Here is a 22925-nt window from a genome sequence, read left to right on the forward strand (position 1 = left end):
CTACATTTGTGAAACTGTTTCGGCCTCCTTTGTGAACTCAGAAGCAGTCGTGTGCTCTCCACATCCTTAACAGCATGATCCCTAAGACATGCCGTTTCAGCACACAAGCTCTTAGCATGGGGTGTCCTCTAATATCAGCCAAGCAAGTCCAACATCAGAGGACGTGAAGAGTCATCTGCAGTGTAGTCAAATGTGCTGGATCAGATGTGCTTCAATATTTCATTCAACACATTCTTACAGTATTTGTTTGCCTTCTTAGTAGCTTCTTATTCATGGATTCTTTCAGCAAATGCTGCTTGTCCAGGGTTTTTTAGGCAGATTGTATCAAAAATATATCAATAGTTGAAGCTGGTGAAGACAGCTTATATTCTGCTGCTACTGCTTCCAGCTGTTACTGAAAACCAACCCTTTTCCAGTGCAGGAAACTACACACGTGCATGTTTTGCCCTCTTTTCCTAGATATCATTGCAGATCCCAGTCTCAGGCTATTTCATGTTAGGGATGGAATTTTCTCAAAATATTGAAATCAGAACAGATTTTTTTCTAATTATTGGGTGGAATTAAACATCATGATAAGCAGTGGTGGAGCTTCATGCTCCAGCACCGGGGGGCGGAGAGCAGGCGGGGGCAGGGCTGGTCGCGTCCTGGGGGCATGGTGCGCCGTCTGCAGGGGTGGGGCAGCCGAGATGGCACCCTACCAGGATTGCGCTGCCGGGGGTGGTGCACTCTCCCCGCACTCCTCTTCCTCTGCTAGTGACGACAAGGCAATTGTTCTATCAGCTAAAGCATTTGGGCTTGCCAATTGGAGCAATCTCCCTTTCCTCCCCTATGTGTTGTTTCAGAGTTTCTCCTGACCCTATCCAGAGCCAATTTTGGGGAGCACACGGGGAGGAGAGGGGGAAGCCCATTTGCTTTAGCAGAAGTCCTTGCTCAGGACTTCAGCTGATGGGATTCATTAGAAGTTGACTGGATTCCGTAGTTGTGCTCGTGGAGTGTCAGGCGAATAAAGTTTGTTTAATTTTTGTGGTTTCACTAAGAATACGAACTATTAGCACATATTTTTATATGCATTATTATATTTATAATATTATATGCTTAAAGTGCAAGGTTTCTTAAAGTAACCAGCATAAAACCAGATACATGTAACAATGCATATAACTATATACAATGATTTATGTATTAATATATATAAATTATGCTGCAGCAATATGGTACCACATGCACATGACTCTTTTATACATCTCAGAAATATAATATACATATTTTCTGCAAATTATTTTACAAGTACATAGACATTTGAAAAAAGAACAATGCACAATCTGCTCAGACATAAGCTAGCATTTGATGCAAGAGCTAGTCCAATGCAGCTGAAACTCTATCAGCTCAGAACCTCCAAATTCCTATTGTAAATTCATTTAAAATTGATACAGCCCCTTCCGTCCCTACTTCAAGAATGAAATGGGAATACCCACAGCCCAACATCCCACTCTTTCTGTGTAGTGGCTTGCTTATGAAGCAGATATTATGTGCTCTTTTCAGATGTTTCTAGTAATTCTGTTGCCCTGGATTATATGTGTACCTCACTCCTGACTGGATGAGAGGGTGCTACTCAAAAGGAAGGGAACCTGCACACTGTCCCAGCTGCACGGGTTCAAGAGATATGCATATCATAGTCATGGCTGAACTTCTCTATTTAGTCCAGCTAAGTTTTGGAACAGAGCTTTCTCTTCCTTCTCATATGCTTCTATGTTGGTATGCTTATTTATAGCAGAGAATACGGCCTGTGTGATTTCAAATGGGGGTGAGAAACCTTTCTTTTGTCTGGTTGTAAAACTGTTGATTTTAAATTGGCCAATGTTCTGCACCCAAGAGCTCACAAGTGGCATCTCAGAAACTCACATTCAGTTTAACACAAGCATGCAATCTCTCACTCATTTGCACATAGATGTGCAAACTTATGCTAATGTATATAAATATGAATCATGCATTTTTTCACACATGTACTTTCACTTACAAGCATGCACGCGCGCACACGCGCGCGCGCACACACACACACACACACAGTCACTCACATATGTAAGCTTTTAAGTACACACAAATCCTCTTCATCTCTTCCCACCAGGTTGTTTGAGCTTTCCTTGGAAACATTTAAGTGAGATGATGTGACAATGTGTCTTGGGCCAAATCAAATTCAACCCAAATATATTTAGGGGCTCTGAACATGTTGGTAGGAGCTAGTTAGAAAGAAGGCATTATTTGAGACATAGGCCTGGGATTCCCTGCACCAGGTCCACAGAGAGTATAGCTTTTCTACAAAATTTTGTTTATATGCACGAGGTATAAGTTGCCATATAATCAAAATTCTCAAAGCAAACACAGATTAAAACAAACAAAATTACAGCAACTGAACAATACAACAAATACAAAATCACTTCAGAACAGGGGAAAAGAATTTTTGCAGCAATTAGTAACGTACTCAGGGAGATTGCATGTAAATGTTATGAAGCACAAAACTCTTGCACAAATCTATGAGAAAGATTAGGGAAGTTTTTAATGTTTTATTCTGTTTTTAATTTGTTGGGAGCCGCCCAGAGTGGCTGGGGAAACCCAGCCGGATGGGTGGGGTGTAAATAGTAGTAGTAGTAGTAGTAGTAGTAGTAGTAGTAGTTGTTATTGCTTGTTACATTTAACAGCTTATTAAACACTCCCAGTGTGTTTTCCTTCTAAACCAATTACATGTTGAAATCCATGCACAAGCATTAAAATAGCCCATTCCCAACCAATCAAAAGAAAACTAGAAAGATGGTAGCTGTGAAGAGGACGGTTCCTTTCCTAGCATTCATATCTCTGACAGATAGCAAATGGCAACTCTATAAGTCCCCAATGTCATAGATGGTAGTGAAGGAAACAACGGACTCTGCACATGAACTGAGGCAGAGTAGTGATTTACTGGCCATCCATCAGATTTTCAATATCATGTCAGGACATAATATATGAGTGAGATGAGTACAATATAATTGCTCACATAGTCTTTGTGCCTTTGGAAAATAATAGAGCCAGGGAGATCATCCATGCAGTTTACAGTGTGTATGTGATGTTCACTACTTGCACTCAGAAAATAGATATAGAACTGTCTGCTACTGGGCATTATAACACAGACAACACAATACTGCTTTATATGGATGCTTCACTTTACACAACATTGACCTACTTCCTGCTGTCTACATTAACCCTACAGGAGAGTGAAAGAGAAATCTATAAGCAAATAAACTTGCCTGTTGACTTGTATAATGGGAAGCTGTGATAACCCAGAGCCTACTAATTTAAACGGAAAGTCTTTGTGCTGCATTGCAATTGAGTTTTGAAAATGGCAAGAAATATTGCACTCAGTCTCAGCTAACGGGACAATCCTGCTATATTCGTTCAAGGCATAACTCTGCAATTATCTGTCCTTTTGTTTCTGAATAGACCAGAATAGAATTCTCCCATGTTTTGGTCTGTAAATTGCTAATACTCTCCAGCTCATTTTGTAGGCATTTCCTACATTTATGAGGCAATTTACACTCCAAAGGAACATATTTTTAAAGCAGCATTTCTCATATAGCCTTTAAAACATGGTGTATTGAGGTAGTGCTAAATTATTTTTAAAGACATTCCTACAACTTGGCAATATTATTTCAGACTTTTTTGACTGACTGAGGCAAAAATGTGTCCCAGCATTGAAAGCTGCACAGTAGAAGTGGTCAGACTTCATGCTTGTGAGATCAGTTTTTGTTTTTCCCCCTATACCCCATGGTCCAACAACTGCAAAATAGTGGCTTGGGGTGGCAAGTAGACATAGAATTAAGAACTGGGTAACAGAGCACATACTCAGCCCAGTAATTTGTTTTCATTACTCAAAGAGAGCTCATATAGTTGTATTCAGTGTTAGTCAGAGTAGACCCACTGGAATTAATAGACATTACTAACTTAATTCCTTTGGAATGTATCCAGCTAAGTCCTACTCAGAATTGATGCATTGAAATTAATGAACCTAAGTTAGTCATGTCCATTAATTTCAATGGGACTACTCTGACTAGTGTTTGACAGAGCCCTAACATTTCAGTGGATCTATTCTGAGTACAACTTAGTTGGACGCGACCCATAGTATTTCAACACTAAAACCCACGCTTGGTTTCTCCCATACTTCCTTAGTTTTAGCAGCTTAATTTAGGAAGCCTAATTTATGTTGTTGCTATTGTTTTAACTGAGAGTCAGTAGATCATCCAGGTGTATATTGGCACATCCCAATCTACCTTTTCCTTCCTGTGTTCTAGAACCTGTGGACACTTGAACATGGCATAATTTAGGATCTTCTGAAACCATCATAAACATGAGGGTCTAATAATATGGCTACGTTGTACAGTGTTAGTACTAGATTTGACAAATCAGAAGCCATCACATTGGTTCTGACCATGACATTCTATGGACTGCACTAGGATTTAGAACACAGAAACCGACATCATAAATGTCAGTTTTTGGTACAGCGTGGTCAAGGTTTTGACCAGTTTTGAATAACTTTACTGTTTTTTCTTCTGGTTGTGCATTGACTTTATTAGTTTTACTCTGTCTGGTCCTATTGTTCATTTTTATAACTTTTCTGCCTTCTTTATTGTGTTATTGTTTTATCAACTAGTTTTTAGAGATTGTGGCTTTTTATTGTCCAAGCCGTTTTATTTTTTTATGGTATACTTGTGATGCTGTAGTTTTTGTTTGTAATGTGTTAAGTTTTATTTGACTTCAGCTATTTGAACGTTGGATTAAATTTTATTATCATTTTAAATATACAACCCCTTGAATGAAAGGTGGCATATAGATGCCATAAACAAACAATGCTAAAGACTTATGTTTGTTCAGATACAAGATTCTGCTTTCAGAGGTAAACATTCTACCCAAAATATGTTTCTTAATTATGTGCAAAAACCCCATCTGTTATGTAGGGTGTGTGTGTGTGTGTGTGTGTGTGTGTGTACACGCACAAATTTTTATTACGCTTTCATAAGTTTACTTCAATACATAATAAATTTGTCTTTTTTTCTGTTTCTTTTACGTCCCATCCCATTTTCCAAGGTGTTTTTTTATCCCCTACTGCTGTTAGTTTTGCCAATTCAGTATAGTCCATCACCTGTAAGGGCATTAAATGAGACATGCAGAAATATGCTTAAGAGAAAGGAGTTGAACTGCTGGAAAAAAATACATCAAAAGACAAACTTGGAGTCTTTACACATAATAAAAAGCCCAGATTCTATTCTTAGTGCTATATCAGTGCTAGTCCTGATTTGACAGCTGTAGAGGATTGCACCAACCCCTCGTAATGTGTATGTGTTTATGGATGGGTTCACACAACCATGGTTTCAGTTACCGATCATTTGGTCATTCATGCAGCATTCTGATCACATGTGTCAGAACCTGTTTTCAGAACGTTACCTAAGCTGAAAAGCAGGTTATAAATTGCCTAAATAAATAAATATGGGAATAATGCTGTTCTTTCTCTCTTTTGCAACACACAGCTAGAGCTCTTGACAGAATGAAATCTAGCTGTCCTCTATGAAAAGAGAGGGGGACTGCCAGCATGAGCTCAGGTTTAACTGTTTCTTGGAGTGCTTTAATACGATGTTGTTTTCCCTGCCTCTTAACAATTATAACCACGAGAGTTTTAAAAACAGATAAATGCTTCTGAGGACGTGGAAATTTACAAGATGATGCAGGGATGGTGCATCGTGTTTCACTGCTTCAGGTGAAACAGGAACATGGCACCCCCCTGCCGCTGCACTGTCACTGTCACTGCCCCTCTCTTACCTGCGTTGACACCCATGAAGTGCTGGCTGTGGTGCTGGCGTCCTGTGAGATCTTGTGAGATCTCAAGTGCTGCATGAGAACTCATGAGATTTTAGTGAGATCTCATGAGATCTTGCCAGTAACTGGTGCCTCTTCTCCACTGATGGCAGAGGTGGAGAGGTAGGTAGTGGAGGTGAGGTGAGGTGGGCGCTGCACCCTGGGCTTCTGCTGCTTGAGGTGGGCGCCTCACCAAGCCTCCTAGTATTTATAGCAAGCAGGCTTAACCAATCCAGGCCTATTCTGTTCGTTGTCTGGAGAAACCCCAGCATCCATTGCACTTAGAAAGTTTTTTTTTAACTCTTCCAAATCCAGGCAGGTTCCACTTGAGATATAAAAGGACAAACATGAATCTAATGCTACTTTGAGTCGTGCTCTAAGGCAACTAGGCTTTACCATAAGGTGCCCCAAATCGTCCTAACTGAACTTTTTTGCTAGTTGCAGTAGAGAAAGCCTGTCATTGTCATTTGCTACTTGCTTACGTCTTCCACCATACTCTTCTAGTAGATGCATCTCTCCTTTCTTCACTTTGTGGAATGACTTGTTGGCCTTTGCATCCATACACTTATTACTGCATAGTACTGTAGTTTAATTGCATAAAGACACATAGTATTTCATGCTACTTAGAAACAAGTGGAGATTTGTAGAAAATAAAACAAAGCCCACTGTTGTGTCTATTTTGCTTCTCTTTCTTTTCCTTTTCTCTCTTTCTCTCATATGTGTAGTTATATCTGCATCCTGATATTTTCCCATCAACATTCCTTTTATCTTTATCCTCTCTCTCTCAGCATGATTTTCTCTCTCTTCCTTATAAACCTTTTCTATCTAACATCACTGCACTATATATTCATTCCCCACTTAGGCTCAGAAATTGTTGCCTCCACCTGTTTTCTACCATGAAACCTACAACAATGGTGAACAGCTAGCTACAGTTTTTCAAATGTGTATACATTTCAAACCTGGTATTACTATCCCATAATTCTAATGTTTGTCCAAAACTTTGCTCAGACTTCCCTGCTATTGGCATTCTTCTGCATGCTGAAAGTGTCTTCTGCTCATAAAAGGGCTGATTTACACACTTTGGTGCATTCTGTTGCATGAAAAGAGTGAAAGTATAACCAGAGATGTTCTACTTATGCAAGAGCTTTGTGCAATCTCTCCCAGAAATATGGATGCATGAGAACTGCTATAGAACCTACCTGCTATAACACTGCGTGAACTCTTGTTTAAATATTTGTAGAACAGCAGTAGAAGGCGCTAGTGCTCTTCTCGTGCTTTTTTGGAATCCAATACAAAATGTGTTCTGCACATGTTCAAAATGTATTCAGTATTGTCAGGTTCATTTATCTCTCTGTACATGCTCAGAAATGTGGGCATGTGCACTTGTTGCCTGTTTGCTGTTTCCCCCTTAAAAAAAATAAATTGCCACCTGTTTAGGTAACTTTATTTATTAATAGCCTTTTTGAGCAGAAAGCTTGTGTCACTCATTTTCTGCCTACTCTTCCTAATTCCCCCACTATGTTGTGTTGTTACTCAAATGACCCTTTCCAGGCCTGTGCAGAGGGGGCAGGCAGCTGGCCCCACTTGCCCTGGGTCTCAGCGGTCCGGCCGGGAATTAGCTGCTTTTTTGTTCAAGTTTTTAACTTTATTCTAACAAAGCTCCCACCCTGAGCCTCAGCTAAGCTCTGCATTGGCTTGACCCTTTCCCTCGTTCTCACATGTGTTTTCTGACTGAGCCATTTCCCCAGTGCTCAGTCTTCTGCATGCACCCTACTCTCAACTGCCTGCCATTGCTTCTTTTATGTGCCCATGGAGACTCATCACCCTTGATGACTCCAGAGACCTATTCCTGCTGTCTCCTTCTACCTGTTTTTGCACCCAAGTACTTTTAAATGGGCCACAGCCCTAGCAAAGCGATAAATGCTTGATATTGCAGTTCGTCTTACTGTGTGAAATAGCTGAGTTTGAGATAAATTCTCTGGTCTCTTATTCAAAAAGTAAACAAATGTCAACAGCAAACACTGCCGCCACAAGTGCCAATAATTTTTCTGCTATTTCATGTATTCCAGTGTTCATTTTGGAAATCTTTGGTTTGTGTATGAGAGAGTGAGTGAGAGTGTGCGTGTGATTTATGGATCTGTGGCCTGTCACATGTCTTTAAAATTACAGTGCCCATTTTCCGCCGAAATAATTTCTACAAAGAGTGGCTCCTATTACAGCAAGAGGAGCGTGGACGTCATGATTTATTATTATTTATGGTCCCAGGGCCTTGTTTATGCACGATGGGTTAGGTGCGCAGGATAGAAATGCCATTATGCAAATGACATTGAATGTCCTTACCAAGCCTAAATAATTTTTGTGTTGGACGATTAAACCTCATCTGTTATTGATATGGGCTGCAGTCAGGCTATTAAAGAGTCCCAACAGTACTTACTCCCAGTAATGGGAAAATTGAGAGGAAGAGGCTAAACAATTGCCTCAAGTGTGCTGTGATTGTCTGGTAGGAGTGGAACATAACAAACCTCCTGAATGGAAATCGTGTTCACTACTTAGGGATAAATAAAGAAGGGAGAACACGCAATAAATTATACTTTGTGATTTGAATCAGTGCACTAGAGAATTTGTGTACGTTCAATTTGTTTATCTAAATATTTGGGGGGGGGGTTGTTGGTGGGAGGGGGCTGTGTTTGAAACTGCCAGTGATGGCCTGCATATAGTGTTATTGTGTGTGTGTTCTCTCTCTCTCTCTCTCTCTCTCTCTCTCTCTCTCTCTCTCTCTCTCTCTCCCTGCTTTGGAGGAGCGGGCTTGGGGGATGAGGGAGGGGGGGACTGGGGGATGGACTAGAGAACCAATCTTCTTAGTGAACAAGGGAGCTACGTCGTCATTGCTCCTTTCTTTTTTGACACAGCTGTGCGGTCACATTTTGATCAGTGTTGATAGCTTATGAATTCCAAAATTGACAAAATTTACAGAAAAATGAGGATAATCCATCTTCCTTAGCAGCCTGTCAGGAGCTGGCTATACTTCATAATCCTCAATTACAGATGCTATTTTCAGACATTTACATGCAGATATTAGGAGAAAATGAAAATGAGAAACAAAGAGAGAATGGAAATGCAGCTATTTATATGTATAAAAGAAAAACAACAGGTAAATTCTAGGCATTTAGATTGGATTTGGGGGTCCCTTTACAAAAGGCTCTTAGTGACTGTAATATATTTGCAGATTTTAGTAGGAAATGCAGCATATATAGCTTCAGCATGCAAATAATAAGGTTTAGGTCAAAAACAGGTCAGTTATCCTGAAGTATCGGAGTAAATGTGTTCATGGCAGGGTGCACTAAATAATTCCCACTCTTTTAAAAAAGATCTCCAGGGAGTGTCGTGATTCTAATTGGATTTGGGTGAAAATGAAATACAGCTGCTAATTTTTTCCTCCAAAAATCTTCTGCAAAGGGGAGATTTAGAAATGTTTTGAGTGACAGAACACAATAATAACAGTATATTATTTCAAGTGTTATATGGAACTCCTGCGTTTTTTAAAAAGTCAATTGACAGATGTTATGTAAAACAAAGGGGATTTGGAATACTGCCATAATTGGCTGTGTATATAGGATTTACCCCAAAGAAAAATTAGTGTCATTGATAGTGCAAGGTGGAATTGAAAATGTGATGTAAATGATAGATAGATGAGGACAGGGGTGAGGGGAGGACTCATTTTTGATAAATGGTCCATCAGATCCTTGCCAGTTCAGATCTGGGGGAGTCAAGGAGGAGGCTTTGGTAATCAAATTTCAATTCCTATAAAATTTAAGACAGAAGAGCACCAATGCCCATACAGCTGTACATGGCACAGGGTTTCTGCAAAACTGGGGAGATTAATTAGAGTTGCTTTGGATTAAAATCTGTGAACCATGTCAAATGTTACAACCGCCCCCCCCCCCCGCTTTGTGGCCTGACAACAGAGCTTTTGTAGAAAACCTGGTTGCTAATATAATCCTTATATTTTCCCCACTCAGTTTGGGCAACACAACATTGCTCATGGTTGTTGATGCAATGAAAATGTAGACAGTTCCAGTGCAACATACAGATAATTTCTAAATATGTTAATTTCTTGGGTTTAAAATACTTTCACTATATGTGTGTCTCAAGAAGTACAAAGACATCATAATAAATATATTTTCCAAAATTTGTATACAGCAAAAAGAGAGTTTCTTTCAACAGAACCATTTTTGTGTTATTTTGGATCCAGTCATATTTGGTAGGGAAATGTGAAGAAATTGATCTTTGTGAATTCTGATATAAATTCTATATGCAGATAGAGACTTCTTTCTTCACTGGCACTCCCCAAGTGATCCAATGTAGTTATTGGCTCAAAAAGGTACCAGTAGACCTGCTCACCTCTGTGTCCTGTGTCTCTGTGATCATATCTGCAAGACATCCAGGTGGCAGGCAATATTCACATTTTGAGGGGGAAGTACATTTGAGGGGAGATATGTTTAAGAAATTATTTAACCCTGCAATCCTAGGGTCCCTTGGAAAGTGCCCCTCTCCAGGGCCGGTCCATCCATAAGGCAGGCTAAGGCAGCCACCTCAGGTGGTGGAATCCAAGGGGCACCTCTGCTGGAGTAGTGGCTGCGGCATCTTCTGGGTTTCAGAGAGATATCTTAAGAGGCTCTTGCAGGATCTTGAACCTAGAAGCCGCAGCCACATAACCCTGGTAAGCAAGGGTGGCAAGCGGTGGGGTTGGTGTGTGCAGTGCTCCTGCTGGGCGGTTACGGTACATTCCCATTTCAGGTGGTGAAATGGGACAGGCCTCTCTGTCCCTCTCCAAGTGTGGAGAGAGTTCTTACTTTGGAGAGAGAAATCCAGTGTTGAATGCCTCCTCCATGCTGCCATGGAAATCTCTACAGTCCCTGCCACCAACAGGGCTGAAGATGGGGTGTGCCAGCAGCAGATTAGGGGAAGGCTATCTATCTGAAGGCTATAGTCCTCCAACCTGCCTTCAAACTAGAGAAGAAAGTACTCCAGTCCTGGAGCCTGAGTAGTGGATTTCCCTCCTATCGGGAATGAGAGGGAAATGGTTGTGTCTCGAGGCTCTCAGGACTCACCCCCGAAAATAACTTCACTCAGGCACATATTTTAGTTTTAAGTTTTTGGGCAAATTTTGGCCACAACTTTATTGAAATTACAATCACGTGAGCGGTATTGGTTTGGCATTGACTCCCGGCTATAACTGACTCCACCTCTCTGGGTGATAGTCTAATGGGGTAAACCAAACGAGGGAGCAACGTCGATGTGGACCAACTGAAGCTCACCCCGGGGTTCCTGTGGTCCTGGCATAGAATCATAGAGTTGGAAGAGACCACAAGGGCCATCGAGTCTAATCCCCTGCCAAGCAGGAAACAACATCAGAGCACTCCTGACATATATATGGTTGTCAAGCCTCTGCTTAAAGACCTCCAAAGAAGGAGACTCCACCACACTCCTTGGCAGCAAATTCCACTGTCGAACAGCTCTTACTGTCAGGAAGTTCTTCCTAATGTTTAGGTGGAATCTTCTTTCTTGTAGTTTGGATCCATTGCTCCGTGTCCGCTTCTCTGGAGCAGCAGAAAACAACCTTTCTCCCTCCTCTATGTGACATCCTTTTATATATTTGAACATGGCTATCATATCACCCCTTAACCTCCTCTTCTCCAGGCTAAACATGCCCAGCTCCCTTAGCCGTTCCTCATAAGGCATCGTTTCCAGGCCTTTGACCATTTTGGTTGCCCTCCTCTGGACACGTTCCAGTTTGTCAGTGTCCTTCTTGAACTGTGGTGCCCAGAACTGGACACAGTACTCCAGGTGAGGTCTGACCAGAGCAGAATACAGTGGCACTATTACTTCCCTTGATCTAGATGCTATACTCCTATTGATGCAGCCTAGAATTGCATTGGCTTTTTTAGCTGCCGCGTCACACTGTTGGCTCATGTCAAGTTTGTGGTCAACCAAGACTCCTAGATCCTTTTCACATGTACTGCTCTCAAGCCAGGTGTCACCCATCTTGTATTTGTGCCTCTCATTTTTTTTGCCCAAGTGCAATACTTTACATTTCTCCCTGTTAAAGTTCATCTTGTTTGTTTTGGCCCAGTTCTCTAATCTGTCAAGGTCGTTTTGAAGTGTGATCCTGTCCTCTGGGGTGTTAGCCACCCCTCCGAGTTTGGTGTCATCTGCAAATTTGATCAGGATGCCCTTGAGTCCATCATCCAAGTCGTTGATAAAGTTGTTGAATAAGACCGGGCCCAAGACAGAACCCTGTGGCACCCCACTAGTCACTCTTCTCCAGGATGAAGAGGAACCATTGATGAGTTCTCATCCAAGCGGGCTTTGGATGAGATCCAGGACCCCCAGATTCCTTTAAGGGAATACCCAGTTCCTGGAGGGGCAGGTGATGGCCACACCTCCCCTCTCCTCAATCCAACTGAGCCAATGCCTAACCGCCAATTTACAAGTTGTGACAATTTGCTAAGGGGTAGGCAAAAACCAAGTGACTAGAGCCAATTTGCCACTTTGAAAAAATTCCTACCCAGCCCCTGTTCCAAAACAGGCGACCCAAACCAAAGCAAGGCCAGGCGAGAATACCTAATTCTAGGGAGGGAGGCGGGTATTCGACAACGTGACACAAGTGCCCCTACTTGTGTGAGTCATGCTGGTGCTTTTTAAAGCCCCTGAGATCACGCCACCCTCTGGGGATTGGCTAAAACAGCCTGGCGTGATCCAGGGGCTGTGGCCAGGGCTTTTGCTATTCCCCCCACTAATGACTCCTATTTGGGGGGGGGGAGGAATCCCAGGAGCCAACGCGCAACCAGGACCCTCTAATAGGAGGATCCCATTTAAAGATGCCTATAGAAAGCGCACAAGCAATTGCACTCTCCCCACTGACATTCAGAGGAGTCTACCCAGCAACTGTCATTCAGATGATTCTACCCAGGGCTTTCTTTTCAGTTGGAACTTGCTGGAACTGAGGTTGGTGCCACTGTCGTTATCAGGGAGGCCTTGGTGGTGAGTTCTGGCACCTCTTTTTCTATAAACAATAGCACTGATTATACCACCTCTGATAACAGTTGAGGGAGGAACCTGTTGGAGCTGGACTTTTGCAGAGCAGGTGGAGAGGCCCTGAAGCCCCATCTATCTCACTCTCTTATAACCAGATGGAATGGCTGCTGCAGATGACAGTTATGGGTGAACACGTGTGAAAGTGACATGGACCAGAAACAGAATGAGTTACACATCTCAAAAATACAGTAAAAATAGTACTATGTCCAATTTTGTGGTTCCAAAGTATGAATTATATATTGATGAAAGATATAAAACATGGCTAACAGAGAGCACTTGGCCTCAAATTTACAAAGAGATATATATTTGGGAATGAAGACCAAACGTATTATATATAAGCCAAACAAGAGAAAATAGAAACTATTATTTTTATAGTGATAGTTTCAATTGGAATACTGTTTTCCTTCTTGCTACAATGTTAAAAAGAATAACTTCAGTAGGCAAAGAGAATGGGGAACCATCCAAATGACTCAACAAACAACTACATTTGCAACCTGTAAATACTGCTTCTCCATATAAGTAGTGCATCACAGATTGCATGTATGTTTTTATGTGCCTTTCCAACAAGCCTCCAAATTATTGTAGGCAATAATTACCTGATAATGAATGTGTATAAACAAATTATTTTGCCTATATTTAAATGGGGATTTGGAATCGAGGATACAGATACATTGGCTGTTGAAATAAGAATAATGAATTCTTTGTGGGTATAATCCAGGGATTTCATGAATGATCTGGATAGAAAAGTGTTAAAGTCTATGTGAGGGAAAAAAAGGGGGGGGGACTTACAATTTACAGTATTTACCTCTACTGTGATGCCACAAGGTCAGATGGGCAACCAGTTTTACACGGCAGGTAGCCTACTTAATATTCGGTCTGTTTGAACAGGTCACTCACTGTTGGAAGTCTACAGTAATGGTGAAGTGCCCCTAATCTAGCATCTATTTTCACTTGCTGGAGATGAGGGGAGTGAATTTATAAGCCATGGAGAATGCATTGGTCGGGGATCTAACCTCTTAACTCTCCTCGGCCTCCAGGGTCAGAAGAGTGTTTTAAATGAAAGCTTATATTGTATGTTGTTGACAATATTATTTGACCCATGTCTCCAAGGCCAAAATCAACATCTCTTTTGTGTAGACATGTTACTGGAAAAAGTGATCTAATAAACAGTAAAGATGCCATTTTCCTTCTAGATCTTTTTATGTTCTGTTCTACATCTAATGCAAGTTTTGTACCATACTTGAGGAAAAGGTTTTGCGCTAAGCACTTAGGAGCATAATCTCCCAGGAGCTGCACCTGCACATTCCTCATTCATCTCAATAGGGCTTGTGCAGGAGAATATACCAGAACACTTTGATTTACATTACATTACATTACATTACATTACATTACATTACATTACCTGCCCTTCCTGCCAAAGTAACCCATGGCAGCAAACAAGTGATAAAACAAATAAAAAATATTTAAAAAAGAAAACACATACACCTTAAACATCTTTAAAACAATTCTAATGTAGATGTAGGCTGTTCCCTTATTTTTTGGGAAGTATGCATGATTTTACAGATTATCTATATCTATCTATCTAATCTATCTATATCTATATCTATCTATCTATCTATCTATCTATCTATCTATCTATCTATCTATCTATTATCTACATAAACCCCACCCCCCACCCCCGATACACTTGCGGAACACCCTGGAACAACCAGGGCTATTTGTACCTAACCCTGTCAGAAAATGTTCACAGTTTGTCAAGGAGTGCCTACTTCATCCTCTTCAACAGCTGATTGGTGCTGTGATAATTTGGAGAAAACTACACACACAGCCCTGAGGCCTCGTCCAGAAAGTGATATGTGATCACAGCTTACTCCTGTTTATACCCCCTGACCAAGCTGGATTGCAACACATTTCTTTTTATTTTTATTTGAGGGATATCATGAGGATAAAGGTACCCCAAAGGGCTGCTGGAAGCAAAGCTGTTTTAGATGTCCTCTTTCTTCTGTGTTAAAATTAAGTGCTGGTCAATCAACTGAACGTTCCATTCACACTGAATATTCCATCTGAAGAATAATTTCAGTAAAAAGTTTCTCTAATTGTTCAAAAATCAAAATGATGGCTTTTTATTTAGACATTTCTGACAGTTAATTCAAACGTTTAATTTCAAAGTTGTCAGGCATAACAGCCTGCAAATCACATTTTCTGGGTTAAAAACCTGAGATCTTATCACTCCTGTTTCAGAGGGAATTACGAAGCTTCATTTTAGAAAGAATAAAAGAGGGCAGATTTCCCCAGTTTTCAGATACCTCTATATGGCACATATACACGATTATTCAATTGAGTCTAGCAGGGTGGAGGAGAAACTAACATACACATTTAAGAGGAGACTGTAGTTTACTAAGTCATAGGGATGAATTCAGTGTAGGGCTATGGCAATCATTGTGTCAGCACTAGTTTTTTAGCTTCCTGGATGCTCCCCAGTGGCAGAGCGTATGTTATCATTGCCTGGGCTGTGTGTGAAGGGCGCCCCCCCACAAGAGAGAAGGCAGGAGAGGGGCGGTAAATTTGCTGCAAACTCTTCTTTCCCTGCCCCCCCAAAGTACAGCCCAGGGTGGTCCACTTCCTGCCTCCTAGCTACGATAGTGCTTCTCCCCTGTGTGCCATTCTGCAGGTTCTCTTACTTCCCAAAGCCAGTTTCAAGGTGGGTGGTTGGGGGTGGATGGGGAGAGAAGTGGGAGGAAAGCCATCATGAATTTAAATAGTTTTGCATACATAGTGATCCTCCAGCCCAGGTCAAATGTAGCCTACCAGCAAGGTCTGATGTCCCTGCAAGATGCCCCTCCTGTTTTTTTCCGCCTGCTCAGGGCTGTGAAAATACAGCAACTGGCAAGTGCCTTGCAGACCACAAGGCATAACTAGAGGACTGAGTCTAGCCTTGTAGCTAACATGTTGTGTCGGCTTGATATATACGCTGCCACCCCAGGGCAAATTCCTATGAGCAGATGCAGGAGATTTAACTCTTAGTCAGGCCATGGTCTGCTAGTACATTTGGAGTACTGTCTGCGAATTTTGCAGCAGCTCTTGAAGCTCTCTGCCTGTTCCCTGAATCCTTTTGTCCAGCGATAGTCAGATTTGGGTTCTCTTGCAAGCAAAGGATGTCTGAATGAGCTATAGCTTATCCCTAAGAGTATCACAGATTTCTTCATCTATTGCTACCTCCTGTATGTGTTTTTAGAGCATTCAGCTTTTTGCTGTGAAACGTGTACCTTAGGCTGGTGCAAATTGTGACCCACTAAGCTTAACAGAGCTCATCAGCCAAGTATGGTGGCCCATCAGGGATTTGATAAACCTCTTACTTTTGCTGCCTACTGGGGTTATCAAGCACAATGGCAAACCACAATGCATAGCTAATGGACTGTGTTCAGTTTTATGGGTCACAGTTTTTGCAGGCTTACCATCCTTCGAATGATATTCCTGTCACAAGCTTGGGCAGTTTGAGATAGCTAGGCCTGTACACCATAGCTGCAGTTCCTCCTTCAGGTCGCCACGCAATGCTTAACTATATGTCAGTTTCTTGTTAAGTAGATTGGGGCACAGGAATTATGGAAAAAGAGAGTGCTTTCATAATACAATATTTAGTATATATATATTTATTAAGTTCTCACTGCACTCATTTTTTAAAAAAAATATATATTCTCCTTACATTTCTGTTTTTTTTTCTCCTTCATGCTATGGCAGTGGTGCTCCATGCTGATGAGACAATACTTGGTGCAACCCCAGGCAGTCATTTTTCAGGTAATTTCTTAGGATACCAAACTCCTGTCTCATACTTTTTCATGTATGAAGCAGATTCCCCAGTTATGGCGGGAGTACCCTGGCTGTACCCAGGTAGACCGGGGATCAGTCTAATTCTGCTCAGGCCCACACCAAAGCCCATGCAGGTGGAAAAGCTAACATATACTTTTTAAAATCTTAGGCAATTAGGGTATTAGCACGAATAAGGCCCTAGGTGAGACTTGCCCAACTTTTTGACCCACTGAATTGCATGCAGGCTTGCCAGCTATGTAACAACTTCCTCGTTTTGTTTTTTTTTACTTCCAGGCAGGTATAAAAAACAGGAGGCTTATTGAGCCAATAGTGGACTGGTAGTTTGCATTTGGCTTGGTCTCCCTTAGTTAACCAATGCTCTTTCTGCACAGTTTTTAATGTAATGAATGCAGGGTGGGTTGTTTTTGTTGTTGTTGTTGGTAATATTTAACACAAAGGCTACATGGCTTAACGTACGGTTATTCACCTGTTGCAGAAAAACATTGCATTTCCCCAGCTCTCCAGGTATAGTTTGCATTTGGTAAAATGTGGTTCTTGTGCCCCAGAGAGAGCATTCATTGCTACTCTACACAACTCTCTGCTGAATATAGTTTGTGACGTCAATGGCAATGAATAGTACAGCCCTTAGAGTTGCACGGACACAGACTTGATTTCCTAGCTGCGTTACTTTTTATGGTGGTGAATACCAGCGAGCATAGCTTCTCTGTTTCCACATCTCTATATAACAGTGCTCCAATGTGTTAGTTATTTAGTTATTTATTTCAAACCTATTCATTTTCCTTTTCTTGCACTGGATTGCATAGCATAGTAAATTTGTTTGAAAAGAGCAAACAGTGGAAGTACTGCCCCGCCAATCTGCAAGCAAGCTTCTGTCCCTTGAAATAAAACTATCCCCCCCCCATTTATTATATACAGGATATTGTACTATTTACCTTGGAAAGGATTTGCAGGAATATTGTCCATAAAGCTAAAAAGAAGTATGAATAATTTGGCTTATTGCACAGAAATGCCCCAATTCTGAATGTTCAATGATGAGATATCTCAGGATATTAAAATAAAAGATATTTCAACATTGGGAGGACACAGTGGCTACTCATATATCTACAAAGCTATATGTGAGTGCAGGCAAGTGGATTTTTTTAAAACAAAAAATCCTATGGCAACATTTCACATTGTTGAAGAGGCCAGCCACCTTTCAACTGGAGATATGGCTTGTCTCTTCAGCAGTTCATGCAGATGAACTTCAGCGAAACATCCAATTATGTGCATGGTTCTTCTGCTTAAATTTTGACAGACAAATGGTTTGGGCTTGTTTCAACTCATTTTGAAATATAGATCAATAACAGGATATTTGGATTGACCAGCAGAGCTTTTGATTTGCATTTGATTAAGGTCCATAATTAGAACTATGGCATGGGGAAAGGAGTATTGTCTAGTAGGGTAGATAGATATTTTTGATTCCTACGGAAATATATTGTCTAAAAATTTGAGGGGGTGGGGAATATAATTATGTTTGTGACACTTGGGAGAGAGCCTCCCCAAGGTATTCCTTTCCCAGAAACTGTATAGGGGAATGACCTTGCCTTTGTGACATTGGGAGCTGTTACAAATATACTTATCCTTAACACAGACTTATTTGTGTGCCTCATAACCAACACACTTAGGAAAGGGTAAATATATCTGCGAGAGGTAAGAGCAGCAATGGGGCAATGACTGCTGATGTCACAAAAGCCCTACTATTTGCTTGCCTGGCAACCAGCACGTGTAAGAAAAAACACAAAAGTTGCCATGGTTGGGTCCATCTGTGCTGGAGGGTTGACATGGCAACCCTCATGGTCTGATCCCAGCATCCTGGTTGCTGGCAGGCCAGCAAACAGTTGCAAGTACTACAACTCTGTGTGGATTTCTTCAAGCACAAAGTATAGGAAGGAAGGAGGCAGTGGCCTAGAGTGATAGTACAATTGAGAAAGTGGAGAGAGATATAGATGAAGCAAGAAATAGATATGAAATGGAAGGAATGGTGAGTCAAATACAACTGGGAATAGATGAGGCAAGCCGTGACCTTATGCCCATAAGTGTTCCACCATTTGGGCTGTGTATTATGTTGAGCACATTCATAATTACTAAGAAAAGGCTGAAATCCTATGCATTCATGGGAGTAAAGGTAAAGGTAAAGGTACCCCTGCCCGAACGGGCCAGTCTTGACAGACTCTGGGGTTTGTGCGCCCATCTCACTCAAGAGGCCGGGGGCCAGCGCTGTCCGGAGACACTTCCGGGTCACGTGGCCAGCGTGACAAAGCTGCATCTGGCGAGCCAGCGCAGCACACGGAACGCCGTTTACCTTCCCGCTGGTAAGCGGTACCTATTTATCTACTTGCACCCGGGGGTGCTTTCGAACTGCTAGGTTGGCAGGCGCTGGGACCGAGCAGCGGGAGCGCACCCCGCCGCGGGGATTCGAACCGCCGACCTTTCGATCGGCAAGCCCTAGGCGCTGAGGCTTTTACCCACAGCGCCACCCGCGTCCCTATTCATGGGAGTAAGTTCCATCAAATAGTCCCACTTATGTGACTGCAGCTGTATGGGATATCATATTAGAGAAGTGGCTGCCAAATGACTTGGTATAAATGTGAACAGGGGTGCCAACTTAAATAAAATATTGAGGGGGCAGGTAAGCCCCATAATCAATCACAATACGCGGTGCACACATACCATTTGAATGGCAATGCCCATCAACTTTGGGCTCCCAGCCCTCTCATATATTTATTGGGGGGACCAATGGGACCTTAGCCCCTTAGAGTTGGCACCTATGAATGTGAAGGTTCCCCTAGGTGTATTTAAGAAAGGGAATTGGACACATTCATGGAGGATAGTTCTAGTTACAGGTAGGTAGCCGTGTTGGTCTTCCGTAGTAATAAAAAAATAAATCCTTCCAGTAGCACCTAGTTAGTCTCTAAGGTTCTACTGGAAGGAATTCTTTTATTTTGTCATGGAGGATAGGTTAGCAAATAAATAGCTTTAGCTATCATAGCTTCCACAAACAGAAGCAGTTTACCTCTACGGTAAAACAAGGGAATGGCAACCACTTCCACGCTGAATTGTAAGCTCCCCAGTGAATCTGGCAGGCCAGATTCTGTTGAAAACAGTATGTTGGGCTTTGATCTGATCCAGCACAGCAGCTTATGATTCATGATTTAGTCCCTCTCTGTGCAGCCTTATTAAACTGCTCAGAACCAGTTTGATGACAGCTGAAGTGCATATTCCTTAATAAACACTGAGCAGCTACATAAGCAAGTGACTAGACAAATATGGAGCAAGAACAAGAGCTTAGGGCTATATGAAATGTCACTTCATGTTTAGCTGGAACAAAAAGAGCTTTTGGAAATCAAGACATCAGCCCCAAAAGTGATAAACACAGTTGCTAAACTGGATCTATGTATAGCCACAGGCTCCTGGCATGGGATCAGTTTGACTCGAGTTAGTTTTGCATCCCTTTCTTAAAGCTTATAGCCTGCATAAGTTCCAAAAGTAACTTGTATTACCTTTGGAACATTTATTTGCCTTTTGTGGTAAGATGTGGGATATTGGTCAAAGGTAAAGGTAAAGGTACCCCTGCCCGTACGGGCCAGTCTTGACAGACTCTAGATTGGTCAAAGGAAGGTTCTATTCACACAATCACATCAGGAAGTCTGGGCATGTAACAATAATTCATTAAAACAGCCAATATAGAATAAAGTCACAAGAATGCACATAAAACCACACCATATTTCATGCATTAGCTTTACTAAGGCCACAACTTACTTTAAAAATTCATTGTGTATGCATGTCAGCAGTTTTGAGGTGAATTCATGAGTAAAATACCAAAATAATCAGCCAGGGCTTAAAAGAGGAGCAACTGAAAGTAAAAGTTGTACAAAAATAGTACTGTTCCCCTTTTACACACGTGTGTGTGTGTGTGTGTGTGTGTGTGAGAGAGAGAGAGAGAGAGAGAGAGAGAGAGAGAGAGAGAGAATTTGCCACACCACTTCTCCCCTGGAAAACGAGGAGAGGTGGTTTCCTCAATGGGGAGGAATGCATACATTGCTTTTGTCCCATTGTCATCACTGGCCAAACAAGCTTTGTAGGTTTTTGAAATTCTATAAAAACATCACAAAACCTGTTTGACCACAGCCAGTAATGGAAAGCATTGGAGATTGGTATATATATTGCAGTGGAGTGCAAAAATAAATAGTCTGTTAAGACTGCTGGTTGAAATAATAAAGAAACATTCTGAATAGAAGTTCACACTAACTGACTGGAGGAGAAAGCAAGCAAGTAAAGCCCAAGGGGGAAAAGAAATCTTTGGAGAGTTACTTAAGAAGGAATCAGTAAGGGAAGAATAGATTGCCTTTTTGTCTCTTTTGTTCAGGTAACCAATTACAAGTGTTGTTGCTTTAGTCCCAGCAGAAAGATGGTGTGCATTTACAGATAAAATGCAATGATTAGTTCCATCATATAATCTTCAGTTATTTGAAAGGGGGGGGGGGACTGGAATAAAAGAAGAAGAAAATGTTAGCCTTTTGGCAAAATCAGTTAGATGGTGAATGCAATAATAGCTAGGGATGATCAAGGTATGCATGCAGGGGAGCTGAGGAAGAAATAAGGTTGAACTGCAGACTTAAGAAGTGTAGAGAAAGATTTCAGTTCAAGCTTCATTGAGTGTGACTGTGACTAAAGGACGGAGTAGGAAGCATTACTCTTCTTGCTGAGAAATATTATTAATAATTCAATTTCTTACCTATCCTTCTGGGATGCGGGTGGCGCTGTGGGTAAAACCTCAGCACCTAGGGCTTGCCGATCGTATGGTCGGCGGTTCGAATCCCCGCGGCGGGGTGCGCTCCCGTCGTTCGGTCCCAGCGCCTGCCAACCTAGCAGTTCGAAAGCACCCCCGGGTGCAAGTAGATAAATAGGTACCGCTTACCAGCGGGAAGGTAAAGGGCATTCCGTGTGCTGCGCTGGCTCGCCAGATGTAGCTTGTCACGCTGGCCACGTGACCTGGAAGTGTCTGCAGACAGCGCTGGCTCACGGCCTATAGAGTGAGATGAGCGCACAACCCTAGAGTCTGGCAAGACTGGCCCGAACGGGCAGGGGTACCTTTACCTTTACCTATCCTTCACTTTAAAGTCCCAGGGCAGGTTACAGCAATTTAAAATGCAATATTTAAATCAGTTTAAAGCAAACTGCAACCATATCTATCTGTCTGTCTATCTATCTGGTGTCAAAGGCCAGAGTTGTTATCTTCTGAATACAATGGAAACTACATAAAGAAAGTGCAGTGCTCACCTGCCCATGGGGCTCAGTGAGGCAGTTGCCTCAGATGGCAGACTGGGGAACAGATGGAAGGGGTAGCAGATCCATGCCTCAAGGAGTGTGCCATGCTGTTTATCACCTGTTCCTCCTCCTCGGTTGCTATCACTCACTCTTCAGTCTCCTTTTTTCTCCCAAAGATGGAAGGGGGAGGGAGGCTGCTGCGTTGGGTGGGTGTGGTTTTGGCACTGGCAGGGGCGGTGGCTTGAGCAGTGGCGGTGGGTGGTGGCTTTGAAGGTGGTGGGAGGCAGCATTTTCTCTTTTGCCTCAAGCAGCAAAACATTGCTGACCAGCGCTGTGATGGTTCCAGATGACCCTCTGTGGGGAGGGAATACCACAGCTTAGGGGCTGCCACAAAGAATGCCCTCTCCCTGGCAGCTGCTCTGAATTTCTGGGGGTTGTGGAACCTGAGAGTGTCTGAAGGGCAGGAGATGTTGTTTCAGAGATTTGGGGCCTCAGTCATTCAGGGCTCACTAATGTGAGGGCTTTGAATTGGCCCCAGAAATAAACTAAGAATAAATCAGAAACCTTGTCAATATTATGCAACTGATATATAGGTTAAACCGAAGAACATTGTGTTCAGCGATTTCTAGCTTAGGTTATTTGATAGTCTTCCCTTCTGGGTCAATTCATGAAGTTGGGTAGGCTTATGCTTCCTTCTCCAGCACAGATAGTGCCTGGAGAATGGTGTATTTTCAGGGACTTGAAGGCAGTATATATTTTATTTATTTGTTGCATAAAATGTACACGCCACTTAACTTGTAAAAAACAACAACAACCCT

The 22925-nt window shown here is 42.0% G+C and overlaps 1 protein-coding gene across 3 annotated transcripts in view; it reads left to right on the plus strand.

The window, feature by feature from the left end:
* PAX5 (paired box 5) overlaps nt 1-22925 on the plus strand; it is a 229625-nt gene that overhangs the window by 99429 nt on the left and 107271 nt on the right. For 2 of the 3 annotated variants that reach the window (XM_081176730.1, XM_081176731.1), the window contains exon 7: nt 16711-16767. The exons of the other annotated variant lie outside the window; for it this stretch is intronic. In XM_081176730.1, the coding sequence (XP_081032856.1) occupies nt 16711-16767 (57 nt within the window). The remainder of the gene's footprint in view (nt 1-16710; nt 16768-22925) is intronic. 3 annotated transcript variants of the gene reach the window in all.

The sequence above is a fragment of the Podarcis bocagei genome (assembly GCF_964188305.1).
Source record: "Podarcis bocagei genome assembly, chromosome: 17".
Classification (NCBI taxonomy): Eukaryota; Metazoa; Chordata; class Lepidosauria; order Squamata; family Lacertidae; genus Podarcis; species Podarcis bocagei.